The sequence below is a fragment of the Centroberyx gerrardi genome, chromosome 12 (genome assembly GCF_048128805.1).
Source record: "Centroberyx gerrardi isolate f3 chromosome 12, fCenGer3.hap1.cur.20231027, whole genome shotgun sequence".
NCBI lineage: Eukaryota > Metazoa > Chordata > Actinopteri > Beryciformes > Berycidae > Centroberyx > Centroberyx gerrardi.
This window is the reverse complement of record NC_136008.1, coordinates 1,081,655-1,103,172: the sequence shown is the minus strand read 5'-3', so window position 1 is coordinate 1,103,172 and position 21,518 is coordinate 1,081,655. Positions and strand designations below refer to the sequence as shown.

The following is a 21,518-nucleotide window of genomic DNA, read 5'->3' as shown; positions in this document are numbered from 1 at the left end:
ATGCTAAAATATGTTGAGGTGAACCTTTCTTTAAGCTTTTCCTTTCACTAGTGAATGGCCTTCAGGTTCAGCTGGGCAGGCGGAGCTGTCTTGTGCCTGTGTTTCTTCAGACTTGACCCCAGCTAGGAGTTTCCAACGTCGGCTTCTAAATGGGCTCATTTATTCAGAGCTAATTGATTTGTCACCCACACTGAAGGGAAATAGCAGGCTGCCGTTTACCAATTTTTGGTGTCAAAGCGAAGCCTCATATTCTGCATAGTCAGCATCACATGAGCGACGTCACATCGAGCCGTCCAATGGCGTCGCTGATTTCTGCCTCAAATTTTCCTTATTTCTCCGCAGCGGGTCACATAGGAAGTGACTGTGCTCTCTGCAGGTCGCCACAGCAATATATTGGAAGCCCGGGTACAAATTTTCGCTTTCGTCGATTTCTAGAGATTCAGTCAAGCAACTTTTCTCTGATGGGGTAAGAAGGACTTGAATATATTCTGTTACAATTCTGCACAGTTTGTGTTCTCTCTCTAATTATTTGATAACTGGTGGAAATTTTCTGCTCCTCAAAAGTGTCAGCAGGTTTTACGTTTTCTTAATGTTTTTTTTTGTTTTGTTTTTCAAATGAAGCGTTCTATTTATAAATGCTATATATCAATTTCAGATGAAAAAAAATCATGACCTGAACTTAGGGCTGGGTGTCATTTAAAAAATGACGATACCAGTACCAATACCAGTACCCTTAAAGTGATACCGATACCAACAGAGTACTTCGATACCTTTTTTCTTTTTACGTTTTGGTGGCATCTCGGCACGCTGAACTGCCGACTCCGTCACACACACCGCGCTCGACTTCACCACAGACTGTATGGGTTGTAGCTGCTGCGGTAGCGGGCCAATCACACGTCGCGTTAAATCGAAGAACGCTTGCGGAGATTGGCTGCGAGCAAAACCATACAAATAGTCATTTTTTTCTAGATCTGTGTACAAAAATTATCCAATGCAGGTATCGTTTGACTGGAGAAGTTTCGATACTACTCGGTACCGGGTTATTTCAGTTGATACCTTAAAGGTATCAAGTACCGATACTCAGCTCTACCTGAACTTCATCATTCAGTATCTCAAAAGGACTCATTTAGTCAACCAAGGACTTCAGTACTCTACTATTATCAAAAAAGTATCATCATTTGCTTTAATTTTCCCTATCTGTTATTTTAGGAGTAACTAACCCTAAAATAATCAAATATTTCCATGCGTGTTTTCCTCTTCGACAGTGTTTCCATCAGCATCTCCCTGTAGGAGATGGGTGGTGTTTCCCATGAGCCTTTTGGGCGCAGCTTCAGTGAAATCTTGGATCATTCTTGCGTTCGGTTGCCAGTCTGAAGGCTTCTCCGTTTAACACTTTGGTGACACTTCTTACAGTGTGTTTTCTCATCTGTGTAAATTAACTAAAGCTAAAACCTCGTTGACGTTTCCCTCCGGTGTCGTTATGTCTTGAAACACAGAAACTAAATGTAACAGAAATTATCATTGCTGTTTGTTGCTTCAAAAACAAACTGTTGACTTTAACTGAGCAATGTAAACTCGTATCTACATTGTTGGATTTGGATGTGTAACAGACAACCTCCATAACTCAATCCTCATCCCAAATTAGTCGTTTCTGCATAATAGCTTGAAATTTTTTGTACAATTTTTTATTACCATCTAACAACTGCTAATGAGACCATAACCTGAAAGAGTTCATGTAATGTAAAAACACATTGCAGATACACTGTCAGGTGTAAACCTCGTATCTCCACAATGCCAAATGTTCAGGAACTAAGAAAACCAGCCTTGTTTTAAGCTTGATGACGATGCATTTCCACATTATCCCAGTGGGCTTGATGGTTTCTTCAGCCCAAGAAGTCTGACAGTAATCTCAAGGCAGCAGGTGATCCAGGTAATCACCAAAACTGGAGTTATGAGGTTTTCACATGACAGCGATCTCCTTGTGTCTGGGCTGTAAGAGTTCACATGTGAGTGACTCTTCAGCACCAGGTAAGCTCATAACAACACGCCCTGACACGTGTTTGCTAAACGTGTGTTTTCCTAAAACCAGACACATGGATGTGCTCAAAACAACATTTTACTTTCCATGAAACAATTTGTTCACACAGCTGTTTCACGATGCTCTTATCGCCCAGATTCACCAAAATGAAACCGATGAGACTGAAATGAAAGAGTCGTCTGTGTGAGTCGCCGCTTTACGAGCGACGCTCCAATAATAAACGGCTTCATCGCTGTTTTGTGCCTCTGCGCTGTCTGGCCGCTCAGCCAGCCAGGCAGGGAGAAGCTGATTTCCATGCTGGCTGAGCCGAACAGAACGGGCTTTGTGGCCCGCTGGCAGCTGACTGCCTCATGCCGAGTTGAGGTTTGAATTAAAAAATTAAAAAAAGCAGTCATGAAGCGGAGGTGGCGGAGGATGTTCGCCGTGACCTTTTGCGGCAGCGTTTCTGTTTCAGAATGACGCACTCCCTCTCTCCCTTCTCTCTCCTCAGATTCGGTGAGAGAGAAATGTCGTACTCAGATCATCAACATCTTGAGGTGAGTCGGAGGACAGAAACAGGAAAACAGGAATAAACATCTGTGGAATTTCTCTAGAAGAGCAAAACTTCTCTTCCACACAGCGACATCTGGGCCCAGTTTGTCAAAAACTTTCTGATTGGATTTCAGTAATCCGATTGGATTAAACCTGATAAATAAGATAAATAAGATTCTGATCATTCAGATGGGATTTGGATTAGCTCATCCCATCCAAGTTAACCAAGTTTAAAAACACAAAAGCCCAGATCAGATCAGATCAGATCAGATCAGATCAGATCAGATCAGATCAGATCAGGAGAGGTTTGATGATGATGGAGGATTCATGAAGAGCTTCACACAGAACCAACAAACTGTGATGGAGCTGCTGAGGATGTCATGATGAACCTAAACATCATGAATATAGATTAAAAATAGTGTTTGTATTTTAGTAAATGAAAAAACCTTTAAAATAAAGACCAGAGAAGCTGCTGGTTTTAAAAGGATCCTTGACTTCATGAATGAAACGAATGAAGTTTTGTTTTGAATTATTTTTGAATTTTGTCTTTCAGTTCTCATGCTCTGTATAGTTGAGCAGATACATGAAATGAACATGTTGAACACTCTCTGACTGACAGACAGACAGACAGACAGACAGACAGACAGACAGACAGACAGACAGACAGACTTCTAATTAAATCTGGATTCTGTAATCTTGATCTTGTTTGATCTGGATCAGAAGGATCCTATCTGATATGTTTTTAAAAAGTGACTCAAAATCAGAAAGATCAGTCTGATCGCTTTTCTAATATGGATTGTGTGGATTTAGTTTTGATACTTTCACCATGTTTAGATACACATCCAACTCCTTTATCATCACAGAGGAGAGGGAGTCTTGCTTTACACCATGTGGAGCTTTAACACAACAGTCTGGATAAGAAGTTTCCATGTAAACATCATGTTCTGATCCCCTGAACCTGAATAAGATCAGTCAGTAAGCAGAGTCACATTAAGACATGTGCAGTATTCTGGTTTCAGTCTCATTATTGAAGCGGTTCAGACTGTAAAACCTGAATCCAACCAGGACTCTATCGGAGGATCGGATGACGCTCCTCTGAAACAGATTCATTTGGATATTGTTTTATTTAGAATAAGGCCAATAGTCGGATTATTGCTGTCTTTGTAAAGTATAGTCAAGATTAAAGGTTTTAAGAAGTGATACAGAGCACTTTACATGTTCTGTGTGTGTGTGTGTGTGTGTGTGTGTGTGTGTGTGTGTGTGTGTGTGAAGTCTCCCTGCTGACCTGTCTCCTCTCCTGCAGACCAGCGCGGTGCAGCGTGTTTCCCGGCTGCCGCTCGTCCGCTCCGCTCTGCAGTCGGTGACCTCGGCGTACACGGAGGTCAAAGGTCGCTACCCCCTGCTGGGCCTGGTGGGCGGAGCCGCCGAGCTCAGCGTGCGCAGCGTCTCCCTGGCCGCCATGCAGCGCGCCACGCCCCTGCTGCAGAGCCTGGAGCCGCAGAGTGGGTGGAGCCTAACGCTTCTCCTCTTTTAAATCACTTCTTAAAACTTACAACTTTTACAGGCTTGCATTTATGTTTTTGATCTGGTGTTTTTTCTTCTGTTTTCTTTGATCTGATTTCATTTTACACATCTATTTATTCATCTTAATAATTAATATATTTTCTCTTGCTTTTGTCTCTTATTTGTATCAACATCTTTTACTATTCAGTCTTCCTGTAAAGCACTTTGTAAGCTCTACTTTCAGATAAGTGCTATATGAATAAAGTGCATTATATTATCAGTAGTAGTATTAGTAGTAGTAGTAGTAGTAGTAGTAGTAGCAGTAGTAGTAGTAGTAGTAGTAGTATTCATATAGCACTTTTCAAAACACAGCTGCAAAGTGTTTTGCAAAGTGGAAAAACAAAAAAAATGTCTTCAACCTGATGATATTTATATTTTTCCTGTATTTTGAAGATTGAATCCAGACTGAATTATGAGTCCTGGTGTTTTTTTTTCCCAGTATATTATGGTCTGTGTGTTCCCTCTGCAGTGGAGGTTGCTAACGGTTACGCCTGCGTCGGTCTGGACCGTCTGGAGAGAAGCTTTCCGGTCCTGCAGCAATCCACAGACGAGGTCGGTCCGCTCACACACACACACCCACACACACACGCACACACACACACACACACACACACACACACACGCACTTCACCGCACACAACCAAGACATCTGATTGTCAAAGCCACATTCCAACTGTGCTGATATGTCCCATAATGCACGGCTAGTTGCTTATAATTTGTTGCCATGGTAACTCTTGTGGTAACCAGGAGCTAGTTGGTGATCTGTTTTGTTTTCTTCTGTTTTTTAATTCTTACACTCAGTATGTTCACTTGTCTACTCTGGAGAAAACGTATAAAAGCCGTAATCCAGCAGGTGGCGCTCTGAGGTCACGGGCCGCCACGCCGCTGCTGCGTCTAAAACTTCAAAACACACCGACACACCCAGACCGCTTCAACACGGTTCAGGTTTCACTTCTTGATTGTTAAATATTTGCTGCTTGATGCTTGTTCTTCTTCTACCGTACCGCCGGCTGTACGAGCGCACGCCGGATTCCCCTCCGACTCACCTGAACACCGAGCGTGGACACGAGAAACTCAGAAATGAGAAATGAGACGATAATAAAGCGACTGATGAGTCAGAGGAATTGATGGCAGCCTTGCCGTAGCGCTGCTGCGTAACTGTAGTGTCTTCCTTAAAGCAATAGTTGTGTATTTTGAACCCTGGGCCCAAATAACATGTAGGCTATTCCATCATGATCCCTATTAGTGAAAAAACTATTCCTTTAAATAACTTCCTGTCACTGCTGCAGGTGAACTTTAGGAGACATCGCTCTACTACTTTAACTACACACAAAGCATTTTTAATGAACATTTTCAGTGACATGGCTCCAACAGCCGTCACGCCCTTAACCCTGGTGACTAACTCCCATGCTTCAGTATGGAGGCTCCGCTGGGAGGTGGGGAACGCTTTATTTTCGGGGTCCACAATTTCCTAATCATTTCCTAGAAAGGAACTGTTAATTTCTCAGGAAGTTTCCTAGAAAGAAGCATGAAGTGAAGCAGCAGCTCTATAGAAACTGTCCGGAGAGTCGATCAGATACTGAACAGAGGTCAATCTAGTAACCCAAGTCATTATTCATATAATTATATAATATAGTTCTTTGTTGAATTCCTTCCTCTAATTTCTAATTGTCTGTATAACTGCTAGATCGTTTCATGGTTCTGTCTGAAACAACAGAAGAAACTGGAGGAGCTTACCAGCTGCCATTCAACTCTTTCTCTATTTTCCCTGTAATTAGAACATCATTTCATGGTTATTTCCAGGAAACTTCCTCAGAAATTAACAGTTCCTTTCTAGGAAATTATTAGGAAATTGCAGACCTGGAAAATAAAGCGTTATTGTGAGGTGTGACCCAGATAACAGCAGAGTGTGACTGGGTGTCACCGTCCCTACATCATCAAAAACATCCATCTCATATATACTTCAGAATGTGTCATGAGATATTTAAAATAAATATATAAAAATTACTAAAACAATAAAAAAGTAGGCTATCTTTACATATAAATTACATTCAAAATATCTTTCTCGTAGATACTGTATGTTGTCAGCAGTGGAGAGGAAGAAATAAATTTATGTATTTCCAGCATCCAAAATATATTTCAAATGAATGCCATACATTTTGGCTAGTTTTGCTATATTTTGTAACACATTCTGAAGTATGTGAAATGCATTTTTTTGTCCAGTATGGGACTGGAAAAGCGATGTGTCATTTTCAACACATATGCATGACATGACATGTTTAGGGACAATACACACTTGTGTTACCTTTTGACACAAGAATAATAATAATATCAGATGTTTGAATATGTGTTAGTTGTCTTAAAGCTCCACATGGTGTAAAGCAGGACTCCCTCTCCTCTGTGATGATAAAGGAGTTGGATGTGTATCTAAACATGGTGAAAGTATCAAAACTAAATCCACACAATCCATATTAGAAAAGCGAGCCTCTAAACGAGCCGTTTGGACTTCCGTAACTTTGTGGCATCACAAAGGTTCGCTCATTATCATTTCTGTAAGAAATAATAGACTAACAAAGTGTTTTTTTCAAAGCGGTCGAGCGGTCATCATCGTTTATTACCGGACAGTTTTCCCTACCTGTTAGCCAATCGGAACAGAGGGGTCGTTAATATTAATGAGCCTTAAAGACACGGAGACAGAAACGGCCTGTTCTTGGTAAGGCTCAGAGAGATGCTGGAAAATGAACGTGGAGAAATGGATTGAGAGTGTTTTTGGTTCATGACACCACACACACAGCTTTGAATGGACAGAAAGACACAAAATAAAACTCTGCAGTGGAGAATCTGGAGCTTTAATGTTGAAAGTGACACGTCCGTCTTCAGAGTTTCCTTCAGTCTGTCAGGTTTTCATGGTTCTGCTGCTGCAGAGCGTGTGACAGCCAGCAGCCTCCGCCGCACAAAAGACCATTCACACATTCGGAGAAACGCCGTTAGATTTCCAGAAATCAATTTCTCTCAGTTCATCTCCACCTTCCGAGTATTCCTCTTCCTCTTCCTCCTCCTCCTCCTCCTCCTCCTCCTCCTCCTCCTCCTCCTCCTCCTCCCGCTGTGTCGAACCAAACCTTCCTGGAATCAAAGGCTGTTATTCCAAAACTCTTTATATCTAAGTCAGAATAAGACAACGCATGGGAAGTCTTCGAAAATATACTTTAAAGAACCACTCAAAAAGTTTAAAAAAAAAAAGTTATCCGAGGCTGTGACTCCAGAAGTGAATCCCTGCTGAAGGGAAAATAAAGACGGTGTCATTTTTGTGCGTTGGAAAACTTTTTTACTGGGAATTATTATTTTTGACTAGAACTTAAAGTCACAATGAAATAAAAAACCTTATCAGCTAATTTTACATGTCATAATATACCCATTAGGGGTGCAACGGATCACAAAACTCACGGTTCGGATCATTTTTCGGATCAGCAAAAAAAAAAAAAAAAAGGGGTTAGGGTTAAATTAATTTAAAAATGTGTTACTTTGGCTCTGATGCAGCCGCCTCTCTCTGTCTGTAGTCACCACTCTGTAGTCCCGCCCACAGCACTCTCTGATTGGTTACACATCACGAGTAACAGCCTATCAACACTGAAGGCTTTGCCACAGACAGGCAAAGAGCCCGGAGCCGCTCCGAGTGGAGCTGCGTGTCGAAGGGAAGGCGGCATATTGCTGAAGTTGCAATAAACAATCTTGTGATCTATTTCAATGATGACAAGCATGCCCAGTTTCCCAGTCACACCTCTGAAAATGTCCAGTCAGCCTACGGGATTTCACTCAATGAAGGCGAAAGCGACGGCTTTTAAATCAGTCGCTCTTCCTTTTTTTTTCTTTCCTAACGCAATCATTTTGCTTCAGAGTAAAACACAGCACGCGTCTGTCCTGTCTGTATCTTCTCACTGCAACTCTGCATCGAGATTTAGGGAATTATTACTTTAAAAAGTAACAGCGGCAGTAAAACTGTATTTCACACTATGATGGTTAAACTTTGCAATGAATCCGCGGTTCACATGCGTGCCGAACCGTGGGGGGGGGATCCGTACAGATCACAGATCAACTACGGTCCGTTACACCACTAATACCCATATTTAACAATAAATAAATAATAAATTCTAGTGTGTTTATATCAAAATCCCATTCCTTCTCCTTGCTGGAAACCAGAGTGTCTTTAACGGTGACATCATGCTGCACCAGGAGGCAGAGATAAAAACTGACATCATCACGTGGCACCAAAGATCAGCCAATAGCAGATGGCGATTTCAGTAGCATGCCGTTTACCTTTAGATGTCAGGCTGCACACAGATTTGGGGTTTAGTTTCTCTTTAAGGAAGTGAGATGCTCTAAAAGCGTGTGATTTGAAAGTGGATTTAGAAAGACTTCACATGTATCGTCTTCTTCTGACTCAGCTGTTAGAGAGCAGCGGTCTGTTCTGCACTGAGGAGACAAAGTTTCTGTATGCTTTAGATCTCCACTCACCGGCCACTTTATTAGGTACACCTGCTCCAATCACGTGGCAGCAGCTCAGTGTATAAAGCAGCAGACACGGTGAAGCGGTTTCGTTTTTGGACTTTGAGCGTCTGACTGTTGGTTCAGCATCAGAAACAGCTGCTGCCCTCCTGGGAGTTTCACACTGCAGTCTGCAGAGTGTACAGAGAAAACAGCTTGTTAGTGAGAGAGGTCAGAGGTCAGAGGTCAGAGGAGCAGAACAGCCTTTACAGCAGTGGAGTGCAGAAGAGCATCTGAACACACAAGTTGTTGTTCCTTATGATAAACGGGCGACAGCAACAGATGACCAGCTGCTACTGGACAGCTGTTCCTGATGAAGCGCTGTAGATAAAGTGTGTTTCCCCTGCAGGTGATGGGTCACCTGAAGGACGCCTTCTTCCTGACCCTGGACGACGTGCAGGTGCGGGTGGTGGACGGGCTGGACGGCGCTCTGGAGCGTCTGGAGCGTCTGTCGGAGGCGAGCTGGGCGGCGGTGTGGGCGCTGCAGGACTCCCAGGTGGGCCGGGTGGCGACGTCCGGCCTGGACGAGGTGCTGAGCCGCCTGGAGGACGCCACCGCCTACTACCTGCCGCTGCCGCCCACGCTGCGTGAGTTATATATATATATATATACATATTTTTTTAAATGAATTGATGGCAGTGTCATTTTTCCAAGCATTTTCAAGTTTAGTCAGTTTTTCAATTAAAATAGCCTTTAGATTTCATCAGATTTTAGTTGTTTCATGTTGATTACATTTTGTCAATTATTTACTGACAAAAATAATTACATTATAGTCCATGCAAATGCGTCACCTTCAACATTAGAATAAAAAAAACACACCGCTCTTTTAGTTTGGATTACATTTGCAACATTTAGGCCTAAACATTTTGTTGTTTTTCTGTTTTTGATTTTCCAAAACATTTCCAGTATAGAGCCAGAGGTCTAACATCCTGCTGCCTGCTTCCTCTGGGAAGTTTAATAGATTCCTGCTTCCATACATGAAGCATGAAATCAGTGATTATTTTGCTTTTAAAGGCCTGGGGCCGTATCCACAAAGCCTCCTACTACTAAGAGTTGGTCCTAGTGGTGAAATTCTAAGAAAACTCTTAGAGTGATGACGTCTGCTAAGAATTTCCCCTAAAAGTAAGACTAAATCCTAGTAAAGATAAAAGCTATTCACAAAGCATCTTAGCCCTTAAGAGAGCTCCTAAGGTGGAAAACTGTTAAGAGTAGAGAAGAGGACTTTTAGGAGCTGAGGAGTTTCTTAAGGAGAGGAGGAAATGGCTGAAAGACGCAGAAAAGACGCATTAATGCTATTATTATTATGAAAGTTATCACAATGTTAAGATATTTAGCAACAGGCAAACAGTGCAGCAGTGATAATTTAGGTTTATGCAGCCACATAGTAGAATAATCACACAAACACACAGCTCCTTCGCAGCCTGTTTAATTCCCACCGGCCGGTCGCACCGTGCACCAACAGAACAGCAGCTATGGATATAGTGAGTTTTCTCTGTATTGATGGGACACACGTCCGCATCATCTGTAATATACTCATGTTCAAAAATCCTATTCATATAGGCTTGCCAATATAGTCTATAAATTATACTAATACTACTGAGTCTTGAGCCATTTTCACCAAATCTTAACATCAAATTAGTAAAGTATAATTACATTATTGCAGTCGCCCAAATAAAGGCATAATGCATCAACCTGTGAGGAGCGTACAAGTATTAAAAAGTACGGTTCGTATGGTTTTCAAAGATTTTGTCCAATGAGCTCTATTTTTATTTTATTTTTGATAGTATAAGCAAACCACACGTTAATATCGAGTAAATTGTGTTTTATCTTGTGTGATTCCTTGTGTGCATTCTGGATGACAAAAAGAGGCGTGTTGATTTTTCTTGATCAACCAATGACAGCGTCCAAAAGAGAGCATCACACCTAGCAACGGGGTCGACCACACCTCCTCACTAAGATAAAAGTTCTTGTCCATTCGTTGCTCAGAGTCGCTCTGAGAACTTTTCACTCCTAAACTAGGACTCCTTGCTAAGGACTTTTAGGCTGAGATAAGACTCTCTGAGAGGATACGGGTCCTGGTCTACAGCCCAGTGTCTGGAGGAAGTCCTGCAGGTGATGTAGTGATGGATTTGGCCAGCAGGAGGCGCAGAGGATCTTTATCTGAACAGACAGATGAGAGAAACAGTCGGTCAGGTTTAACTGCTCGGTCTGGTTTAATGAGACAAGACAGTTACAAATACAGCTGCAGAATACAGACATATTTAGTATAGAATAAATGAATAAAAAAACATTGATTTAGGTCAAGGATATTATTATTATTATAAACTAAAACTAAGATGAAAACTAGGTGTTAAAAAGCATTGGTGTAAACTTGAAATAAAAATAAAGACTTTGTGAAAAAATTAAACTGAACTAAACTATCTTGTCTACTTGTGAAACGAACCAAAATAAAATAAAAAAAGTATTCGTTAAATGTTTTTAGCTTTTGTCTTTTTGTGCAGAGAAGAAAAGGGTGGAGGATTTTGTAGCCGTCCCACGTTTAACTTACAGTTAGGATGGATTGAATACATTGTAATACTTGTTTTAATCTTCTATCATGAACCTTTAAAAAAAATACCAGTCCTTCCAAAAATACTACAACTACATAAAAACTAAACTAAAACTATTCATTTGTAAAAGAAAAATAGAAATATAAACTAAACTAAAACTACCAAACCTACACTGAAAACAAACTAAAAGGAAACTAAAATTGAAATAAAAATTTGGATTTTATGAGTTTTATTTTCATATTGTTTTCAGTTCCCGGTGAAGCCGTGTGATCGCTCTTCTTAGAACCAATGAAACTGAAATTCTCTGAAACAGCATTGAGACTTGTTTGTGGTTTTGACTCAGTCATAATCAATATTAAAGATTTCATTTAAAAAAAAAAAAAAAAACCCTCCAGCCTCATGTGACGATGGCGGCTGAAGGCCAGATGACTCGTTGCCATGGCGACCAGCAGGCCCGCCGTCACATGATGACGTCTCGGTAGTAAATGACAGACTGTTAATGAGCTGAGGAGAGAGTGTGAAGCTGCGTCACTGATGAGGAGTGTGTGAACACGTGTGTGTGTGTGTGTGTGTGTGTGTGTGTGTGTGTGTGTGGTGGGAGTTGTTAGTTTTAGAGTTGAAAGAGGCAATAATTCATATTTTTCCTGCTCCATAGCACAAACAGACCATAATATATTTCTGACTTTTAAAACTCACTTTCCATCTAAAACTCCTCAGAACCAAACTAAACCCTAAAACTGACAGAAAGTTCCAGTTAAAGGGCATTAAAGAGAAGTTCAGTGATTTTGTTTCTGTATATAATTCCTCTCTTCAAGGTTCAAGGTTCTTTATTATCATAAGCACAACAAAACACCAAGATGCAGATAATGCTAGCTATGAAATTCTTGAGCCTAGAGCTAGCCACAACAAGTAAACAAAGTAAACAAATGCAGTATACAAACAACGCAGTAATAAGACAGCAGTGCAAAATGTAAGAAGAAGAAATGTAACAAAAATGTAAGTCAGAAGCAATACAAATATAAAGTGGCAGAGTATAATAACAGTATAAAATAGAATATATAAACAGAATAAAATAAAATATATGTACACTTTTAAAAATATATGGGTGTATGAAATGGAATGAAGATGCTCCGATAGCGAGTCTGAACGTCGGCTAGCAGGAAGCGCTCCTGCAGCAGGAGACACCAGACAAATGTTAACTTCCGTCTTTCTACTTTGTCGAGTATTTTTGATCATCCACAGCTTTGTTTTCCTCACGCTGACTCTACAGACTCAAACTAAATCACAGAATGTGTGGTGAAGTTTAAAACTAAAAAAGTAGAATATCAGTCAGAAGTCTGAGCGGTTTCAGTCAGACGTCTGAGCAGTTTCATACTGAAGTCTGAGCGGTTTCAGTCTGAAGTCTGAGCGGTTTCAGTCAGACGTCTGAGCGGTTTCAGTCTGTTGGAGGTAAAGGTGAAACAGAAAACATCTCTTCATCCCTCCCTCAGGTCGAGAGTGGGAGAAGAGGGTTCAGGAGTACGAGGAGGAAGACGAGGATGACGAGCCGGGCCTGTGGACGCGGCTGCGCAGCCTGCTGCTGAGCCTCAGCCTGCAGCTGTACCACCGCCTGCTGAAGCTGCGGGAGCGGCTGGAGCAAGCCGCCCGGCCGCTGGGCGCCGCCGCCGACACGGTGAGGTCACTTCCTGTCTCTGCTTCACTTTGGTTCAGCTGCAAGATCTGACTGACGCGAAACATGTGACACATGAACCCCCGACGCCCCCGTTACATCACATACAGTATATATCATGTGTCTGCTCCCTCCAACGCTCCTCTGAAGCTGCAGCTGCTGATACGGAGTTAAAACATCCAAATGAAATGATGCCATGACATCAAATGAATAAATCATCTTGTGTATCATTTTACACACACTTCCCTGTGGTTTAGCCCGACATATTTGGTATCTTGAAGTTGTATGTGTGCGAACGAAGGAGCTGGAGAGTCTGCCTGCTGCAGTTTAGCAGGTTTACCTGGGATGAATGAGAACTTCAGTCTTTCTGTTCATCAGGTGGGACTCGAGTCACATGACTTGGAAGCCACAATTTTTATTGCTTGAAACTTGAAGCATGAAGAGAAGACTTCAGACTCGACTTGACTTGGGTTCTGGTGACTTGGGACTTGACTCTGACTTGTACTTTGATGACTTGAAAAGGTTTCTAAAGTCTTGACTTGAGATCTTGTGTTTGTGTAAATGACTTAGATTGAAAGTGATGAGATTTGTTCCAGCGGACGACTGAATTTGTATGGAATGATTGAATTTATTGAAGTTGAAACTGATTCATTGACACTTCTGCTGCTTCCTCCTTCACTCACACATCCATCTCTCTCTCTCTCTCTCTCTCTCTCTGTCCTCATGTCATCACGCCTCTCTCGCCCCTCTCCCTCTCCTCCTCACCCATCTGTTCCCTCAGACTCAGATCCGTCCGACTCCTCACTGCTTCACTTCTACCATCAGGCGTTGAAGCAGCATTGCATAGTTACTCAAGCAAGTCAGGAAAAAACATGTTTTGTTAAAGTCAAATTATCATCTCGCATATCTAATAACATAAAGGGACAGGTCATGAAACTGTAAGTCTTTACAGAAAGTGTTTTGTTTATTGAAACATCGGAGGAAGAAGTGGTTTGAGCTTTATAGTTATAGTAGATACTGATGAGTCAAATCACATGAGGTTTTCCACCTGTCTCACAGCACAGTAACGATATAGAAAGAGTTGAGGAGAAGCAAAACTGCTCAGATAAAACTTCCAAACAACAAAAACAAAACAAAATTAAAAAGTTTCCTCTGTGTTGCTAAATGAGTCGAGACGTTTTGAACCCAGCTGCTCCCAGAGGACCACAGCATCCTGTAGTGTGTGTGTGTGTGTGTGTGTGTGTGTGTGTGTGTGTGTGTGTGTGCGTGTGTGTGTCTGGCTGCTACGTGACCAGACACACGCCTGCCCTTCACCCTGCACATCCTGAACACTGTAGGAACCAGACTGATGTTCTGTTTATTTAACTGGGATCTGATCTGATCATCTGATGCTGTTTGATTGACAGATTGATTGTAGAATTGATCAATACTACACTGGTTGTCTATGGGAAGAGCTGAACCTGAACTGATATAATGAGACATTTTGTTTTCTGGTTTCAGTGGAGAGTTTTAGTGTCCCATGATGCTCTAAATGTTTCAGAGGCTTTTCCTCCTGATAATAAGAATAAATCTCTGGAGGAAACACTGAATACTGGGAAGTTTTTGCATTGAAAAGTTCAAATTTAAAGATATTGAAAATCCGCTATCAGCAGCTTCAATACAAAACTTCTATACTTCACTCAGACAAATACGCATCTGGAAAAGGATTTTTTTTTCAGGAATCTGAGTCTTATCCTAATTTGTTTCTTGGAAAAACAAAAAACCTCCTAACCACCCGGCAGTTAGTCCAGTCAGCAGTGGAAGAGGAAGGTCCAGCCTCGGGAAAATTGGACCCATTAAGGATAAATGGAGTTTAGACCGGACTTCCTCTGCAGCGGGAGAGACGAGGCGTACGTGATGCTGAGAGATGGACAGATAACAGAGCGAGAGAGAGAGAGAGAGAGAGAGAGAGAGGGAAGAGAGAGAGGGAGAGAGAGAGGGAGAGAGAGAGACAATGCAGGTCAGACTGTGAGCGAGTTTCTATTCTATATTTCTACTCTATATTTCTCCATGTCAAAAAACAGAAGAACACAAGATCGAATCAAAATAAAGGGATTGGAAGCCGCGTTCTGCAACGTCAAAATATTTATTAAAGCTTCAAAAGCGCATAAATGAACCACAGCGCATAATGAGCAGGTGAACATACTGTATATGTTCTCGCTCAGAGAAACAATCGAGCCAATCAGAGCCTTTTGTGGGCGGGACTAAAGTTTGAACCGTTCGTGCAACTGTTTTTCATCGGTGTTTCAGCAGAATAGATTTGTTGAAATCTCCTCCTTTACCAACAGATTATCTTTGCAAAGACGATATTTTTGTCGAAATGGACGACATTCTTGGGTCAGTTGGTAAATGTCTGCTAACCATGAGGCTGACTGGAGCATCATGTGACTGAAGTGATGTCAGAGCGGCCGATACGTCGGTCACTAGTGATCGGTTCAGATACGTCGGTCTCTAGTGATCGGTTCAGATACGTCGGTCACTAGTGATCGGTTCAGATGCGTCGCTCACTAGTGATCGGTTCAGATGCGTCGGTCTCTAGTGATCGGTTCAGATACGTCGGTCACTAGTGATCGGTTCAGATACGTCGGTCACTAGTGATCGGTTCAGATACGTCGGTCTCTAGTGATCGGTTCAGATACGTCGGTCACTAGTGATCGGTTCAGATACGTCGGTCACTAGTGATTCAGATACGTCGGTCACTAGTGATCGGTTCAGATACGTCGGTCACTAGTGATCGGTTCAGATACGTCGGTCTCTAGTGATCGGTTCAGATACGTCGGTCACTAGTGATCGGTTCAGATACGTCGGTCTCTAGTGATCGGTTCAGATACGTCGGTCTCTAGTGATCGGTTCAGATGCGTCGGTCACTAGTGATCGGTTCAGATGCGTCGCTCACTAGTGATCGGTTCAGATGCGTCGGTCTCTAGTGATCGGTTCAGATACGTCGGTCACTAGTGATCGGTTCAGATACGACGGTCACTAGTGATCGGTTCAGATACGTCGGTCACTAGTGATCGGTTCAGATACGTCGGTCTCTAGTGATCGGTTCAGATACGTCGGTCACTAGTGATCGGTTCAGATACGTCGGTCTCTAGTGATCGGTTCAGATACGTCGGTCACTAGTGATTCAGATACGTCGGTCACTAGTGATCGGTTCAGATACGTCGGTCACTAGTGATCGGTTCAGATACGTCGGTCACTAGTGATCGGTTCAGATACGTCAGTCACTAGTGATCGGTTCGGGGGGAAATCGACCCTAACGAGGAGGGAATCTCAGCTGGATGATGGAGGGGAACCAGACGGACGTTCAGGCTGAACATCAGACTGATGTCTCATGTGACTGTTGTTGAGTAGAAAGTGCTCTGGGTTCTGGGTGCTCTGGGTGCTGGGTGCTCTGGGGGTTCTGGGTGCTGGGTGCTCTGGGTGCTGGGTGCTCTGGGTGCTGGGTCCTGGGTGCTCTGGGGGTTCTGGGTGCTCTGGGGGTTCTGGGTGCTCTGGGTGCTGCAGAGAGGCGGCCTGCACCCCGGGGTGCTGCTGACCCAGCACTTCACTCAGGATAATTAGGACTAAACATGCAGGTGAGCTGGTTAACCTGGTGCCAGGACCAATAAACAGCCTCATTAGGACGCAGGGAATGTGTGTGTGTGTGTGTGTGTGTGTGTGTGTGTGTGTGTCCCTGGCAGCGGTCCTGGACAGCAGCGTCGGCACGTTTTGTTCTGGCTCGGCTCGGCTCGGCTCTGTTCTCAGCGGTGGGAGGTGGGGGGGGTCGGGGGTCAGAGGTCGGGGGTCGGGGTGTCCTGTCTCCTGCCTGACCTAAATACCTCTCGGCCCCCGGAGTGTTTTCCCACCACAGCGCCGGGCCTTCTGCCAGAATCACAGATAATTTATTCACAAAGTGAAACAACTGAGCAGAGTGTGACGCAGTGGTTCAGGAACAGACAGCAATTCATCATCAAATTTATTATAAGTTTCATATTTTCCATTAATTTCCTTTGACTCTGTATGTTTTACTGCTGTCTTTCTCCACACACTGCATATACTACTACTAATAAAATAATAATGAACCTAATTTGTGACACTTTTATAAAAGCAGAATTCACAAAGTGCTGTACAGGTAGGCATAAAAACAAGAATAGTGCGTCTCAGTGTGTCGGTGTACGTCTCAGTGTGTGTCTCGGTGTGTGTCTCGGTGTGTGTCTCGGTGTGTGTCTCGGTGTGTGTCTCGGTGTGTCGGTGTGTGTCTCGGTGTGTGTCTCGGTGTGTGTCTCGGTGTGTCGGTGTGTGTCTCGGTGTGTGTGTCGGTGTGCGTCTCAGTGTGTCGGTGTGTGTCCCGGTGTGTGTGTTGGTGTGCGTCTCAGTGTGTGTCTCAGTGTCTCGGTGTGTCGGTGTGCGTCTCAGTGTGTGTCCCGGTGTGTGTCTCAGTGTGTGTCCCGGTGTGTGTCCCGGTGTGTGTCTCAGTGTGTCGTGTGCGTCCCGGCGGCCTCACGTGGCTCGGCTCTGCCAACAGGTTTGGTTTGAGTCCAGAGCTTCTGTCTGGCTGCTGGGAAACAGCGGCGGCCGCCAGCTCGTCTCTGAAGCTGAACCAAGCCAAGTGACCTTTTCAAATATCATTTAGATCAGATGACCAGCAGAATACCACTGAATATTTGCCGGTGTGGAGAAATATCTTGTTACAGTGCTGGACAAAGTGAGCAGGGAGGCTGGTTCAAGCATCCACCCACAGAACCTGAATGGACAGAACGGTTCTTCCACTGTTTGTCATGGTAATTTAGCTACTGCAGCATAAAATGGTGATAATGGCATTTTAAGTGTTCGTTGATATGGTGACAACACAGTCTGGACATTAAGGTGTAAAGTCTGTCACACTGTGAGAACTGAGCAGATGAGTCTGTTAGCAAACTGTCAGAACTCAACTGGAAGCTAACGTTAGCGACGAGGCTAACGTAGCTTCATCACAGACTGTACTTCTCTCTCTAGCTCTTCTAGTCAACATTAGCATGTTAGCAATCCATGGCAGCAAGGAGACAGAGAAGCTGCTTTGGTTCTTGCTGTAAAACCTCTCAGCTCAGTGACTTGCTGCGAGTCGCTTTATACAGAAGCTAGTCCGACGGGTCACAGCAAGATGGCCGCCGCTCCGAATGAATGAATGGGAATGACCGCTCTATCCATTCAAGTTCTGTGAGCCGCCCGGCTGAAGTGTCATTGAGCAAGACGCTGAATCCTTAACAGCTCCAGACCCTGACCTCTGACCTCTGACCTCCCAGTGGAGGGGGAAACAGAAAAACTGTTTGCCTATAGAGAGCAATGAAGTGTCACATTCTTCTTCCTTCGTAATCCAGTAGTTTTGTAAAAGTGGAAAACTAGATAGTTGGCTGTAGAGAGTCTGATCCACTTCCTTCAAAGTCAACCAACCTCCTGACTAAACCGAAGTTCTCATTTCTCAGGTAAACCTGCTGAACTGGAACAGACAGACTCTGAAGCGCTTTGGGATTCAACACATTAACATTGTTCTCCATGGTCAGAAAAAGTCACTGACAGATCACAGCTGATCACATCATCAGATTTACAGATGGAGCTAACATGTACAGAAATGTTTTATCTCTTGTGCGGTGTTGTAGCTCGCTTCTGTTCTGTTTTCCTGTTTGGACGATAAAGTCTTGAACTCGTTCGTCCCTCCCAGGTGGGTCTGGGCCGGGTTCTGGAGGCGGTGGGCTTCCTGCTGCAGTACCAGCAGCGCTTCATGGTGGCGCTGGTGTACCGTGTGGAGGGCCTGAGGGAGCTGGCCCTGGTCCAGGTCAAAGGTCAAGCCGCCCTGCTGGCTGAGCTGGGCCCGGTCCGGCAGATGCTGGACCTTCCCTCCCAGGTCCAGGTGGTCCTCAGAGATCTGCAGGACCTGGCCAAGATCTTGCTGCAGCTGGTGGTCAACTCCACCCCGCTCTACAGCATGGTGAGTCCAGGACTGGAAACCACACCCGCCACTGTCACCTTTACCAGACAACTACATGTTTAGAAAGGAATAAGACTCCAAATTCTGGTTGGTTACCTACCAAAATGGCTGCTAGAGTCAACTAATTTACCTGTCGCAGTAAAAAATCAAACATTTGCCTGGTTTCAGATTCAGGCTGGTTTGTAAAGGTCTTGAGAACTTTAGAGCCTCCAGGAGAACGAAGCGTCACCAGTTTGTGTGTTGTGTGTGTGTCAGCTGCAGCAGCCCAGCGCGCAGGACGTGGAGGACTTCCTGAGCCAGGAGGACTTCACGTGCGACAGCGCGTCTCGCCGCAGCTCCGCCAACAGCCTCTTCCTGAAGGCCATGGACGGCCGCCCGCGCCGCCGCAAGAGTCTGTACTCTCGCGCGCGCCGTGGCTCCGGCAGCGGCGGCTCCGCCAACAGCCCCCAAGGCGCCGGCTCGGCCCCGCCGGGCCCCGCCAACGGCCGCCGGTCCAGCCTGAAGCAGGAGGCGCCGGCTCTGGAGATCGAAGGCCTGCCCCTCCCTTCCGACAGCACCATCCACCGCCGCGCCTCCGCCACCGAGCTCCTCCTCGGGCCGCTCATGCAGTTCGTGTCCCAGAGCCAGAAGGCCTTCGAGTACCTGAGCCCCGGACCCATCGCCGACGAGGCCAACTCCACGGCAGAAACGTCCGACAACTGAGCGGCCCGCCGCGGCCCGCCCCCCCTCCGCCCCCTGACCAATCGCAGCAGGCCCCGGCCGCCGGCTGCCACACCCCCCTGCCCCAACTGGTTTTAGTGTGTGCATACACTTTTTCCAACGGGGCGATTGGAAAATTGGTATAGAGGCCCAGTTGGAGAAGAGAGTTTATTCTGAAATCTGTAGTTAGGATAGACGCCACTCCTCAAGCACCAACCAGAAATACATCTGATGTCTCCCAGTGATTTGTTGCATCGTTACGTATGAAATAACAAATAAGAGTAAAAATACACAACACACACCATGACTTAGAATTTAAAAGATTCATCAATACATTTTCCATCAGGGTTTGTGAGACTTTGCCAACTTAAATTTGTTTTTTTTGCCATATGCTATATTCTCTAAACACATATACCTTGAAGGCATAAATGCTCGCATATAATTCCATATTATATTGTGTATTCCAAATCACTTACATTAACCAAATGTAACTGTTTAAAACTTTGTGTACATAGCAGCATTTCCATAATTTCAGCTTCACACATCCTGATCCCATCTGTCTTTGAAGTTAAGAGCGTCTGTTTTATCTGTATGGCACCTTGTTCTGCTACAGACTGGGTGTCCATCATAGTGTTCTGCACCATGTTGTCTTTGTTGTTCAGGAAAGTGATGGAGGCTGATAGAAACTAGAAGGTGTGTGTGTTGGTTGGAGGAATGTGCTGTAAGGCCGGATCACACTGACTGACTGAATGCGTTTATCTCTGGCGGATGTTCATTCCTTTAAAGTGAGAGAATCGTTATCGCTGCATCGCTGCATCGCTGCGGCGAAGCTGCGTTGCATGTGTGAACTAAAACAAGTTGTTTATCATCTGTCTGTGATCTGTTTCTGATGAAAACATTTATTCAGTGAAGTTGTAATTCTATAACCTTGACTAATCAGTTTAATTCGAATGCGTTTCAGCCACAGGATCCTGGTCTACAGCTCCACATACTGCAGGCTGTATGTATTCCAGATGAAGTCGTGCTGTTGTAGTATGATGAGTTTGGAAGAACGTCCTGTAGTGAGAGGAAGGTTCAGTCAAACGGCTGCTGGTTCTCCTGTGTCCCTGACAGATCTGATTAGTGGAAACGGAGCCAGTCTAACTCCTGGAACACAAAACACATCAAATGCATTGCTCTCCGGTGGAAGTTCGTTCATTTGGAATGAGAGAATTTGTTACCGCTGCATCATGTCCTTGTGCTGCATTTATTCTTGTTTTGTGATCGATGAAACAAGTGAACTGCTCTGGATGTTGAAGCGAGCCGCACTGACACCAGGTCTGTGCTGGCAGAGTCTCCCAGGCGTCTGGTGGTTTCACCGAATCTGTTTGTCTTTCAAATCTCTGCAGCTCCTCAGTGAAGTGTTTTGTACCGCAGGACAGCCGACAAGCCGCTCATCTTTTTACTCATCTAGTCTTGCGCTCTTCTTGCAATGTCTTTACAGATTGTGTCCAAAGTGTATCAGATTGACCAGCACTTTTATGAACCCAATTTAGGATGTTGTCACTTGACTCACCCACAATGCATTTCTTTTCTGCACATTATGTATGTGCAAAGTTTTACACAACGATCCCAAAGCTCCAAGGTTTTGAGATGAAAGTGATCAGGCTGATTATTGATTATAGTCACAAAACAGAGAGCTGTAACTAACCAGAACAGCCTTTGGTTTAGTTAACACTGTACTGTCAGAATAAATCGTATGCAACACGATGCAGTGACGATTCTCTCACTGGAAATAAATGAACTTCCATCAGAGAAAGAGAATAATTTCCCACAGTAAGTGTGATTGCAGTGTCAAACTGTCTTTCAGTCAGAGTGACTGGACTTTAAAGCCACAGTCTGTAACTGTTCCCAGTTTGAATACTGCTGCCCCAGTAATGGCTTTGTCTATGTTTTGATTAA

General features: G+C 44.1%; 1 protein-coding gene across 1 annotated transcript; it reads left to right on the top strand.

The window, feature by feature from the left end:
- The first annotated feature begins 843 nt into the window (after positions 1-843).
- plin6 (perilipin 6) lies at positions 844-19,580 on the top strand. Its single transcript, XM_071903740.2, has 7 exons — positions 844-937; positions 3,888-4,071; positions 4,602-4,684; positions 9,024-9,261; positions 12,714-12,895; positions 18,612-18,878; positions 19,134-19,580. Exons 1-7 carry the CDS (start codon positions 860-862, stop codon positions 19,578-19,580), a joined length of 1,479 nt encoding a protein of 492 aa, XP_071759841.1. The 5' UTR covers positions 844-859.
- The last annotated feature ends 1,938 nt before the right edge of the window (positions 19,581-21,518 follow it).

Bases quoted from the DNA above. Each gene is read 5' to 3' on its own strand.
- plin6 (XM_071903740.2), top strand. From the start codon at position 860: ATGGGTTGTAGCTGCTGCGGTAGCGGGCCAATCACACGTCGCGTTAAA. The intron at 4,072-4,601 runs GTGGGTGGAGCC...TTCCCTCTGCAG, and splicing joins GCAGAGCCTGGAGCCGCAGA to TGGAGGTTGCTAACGGTTAC. The intron at 9,262-12,713 runs GTGAGTTATATA...TCCCTCCCTCAG, and splicing joins GCCGCTGCCGCCCACGCTGC to GTCGAGAGTGGGAGAAGAGG.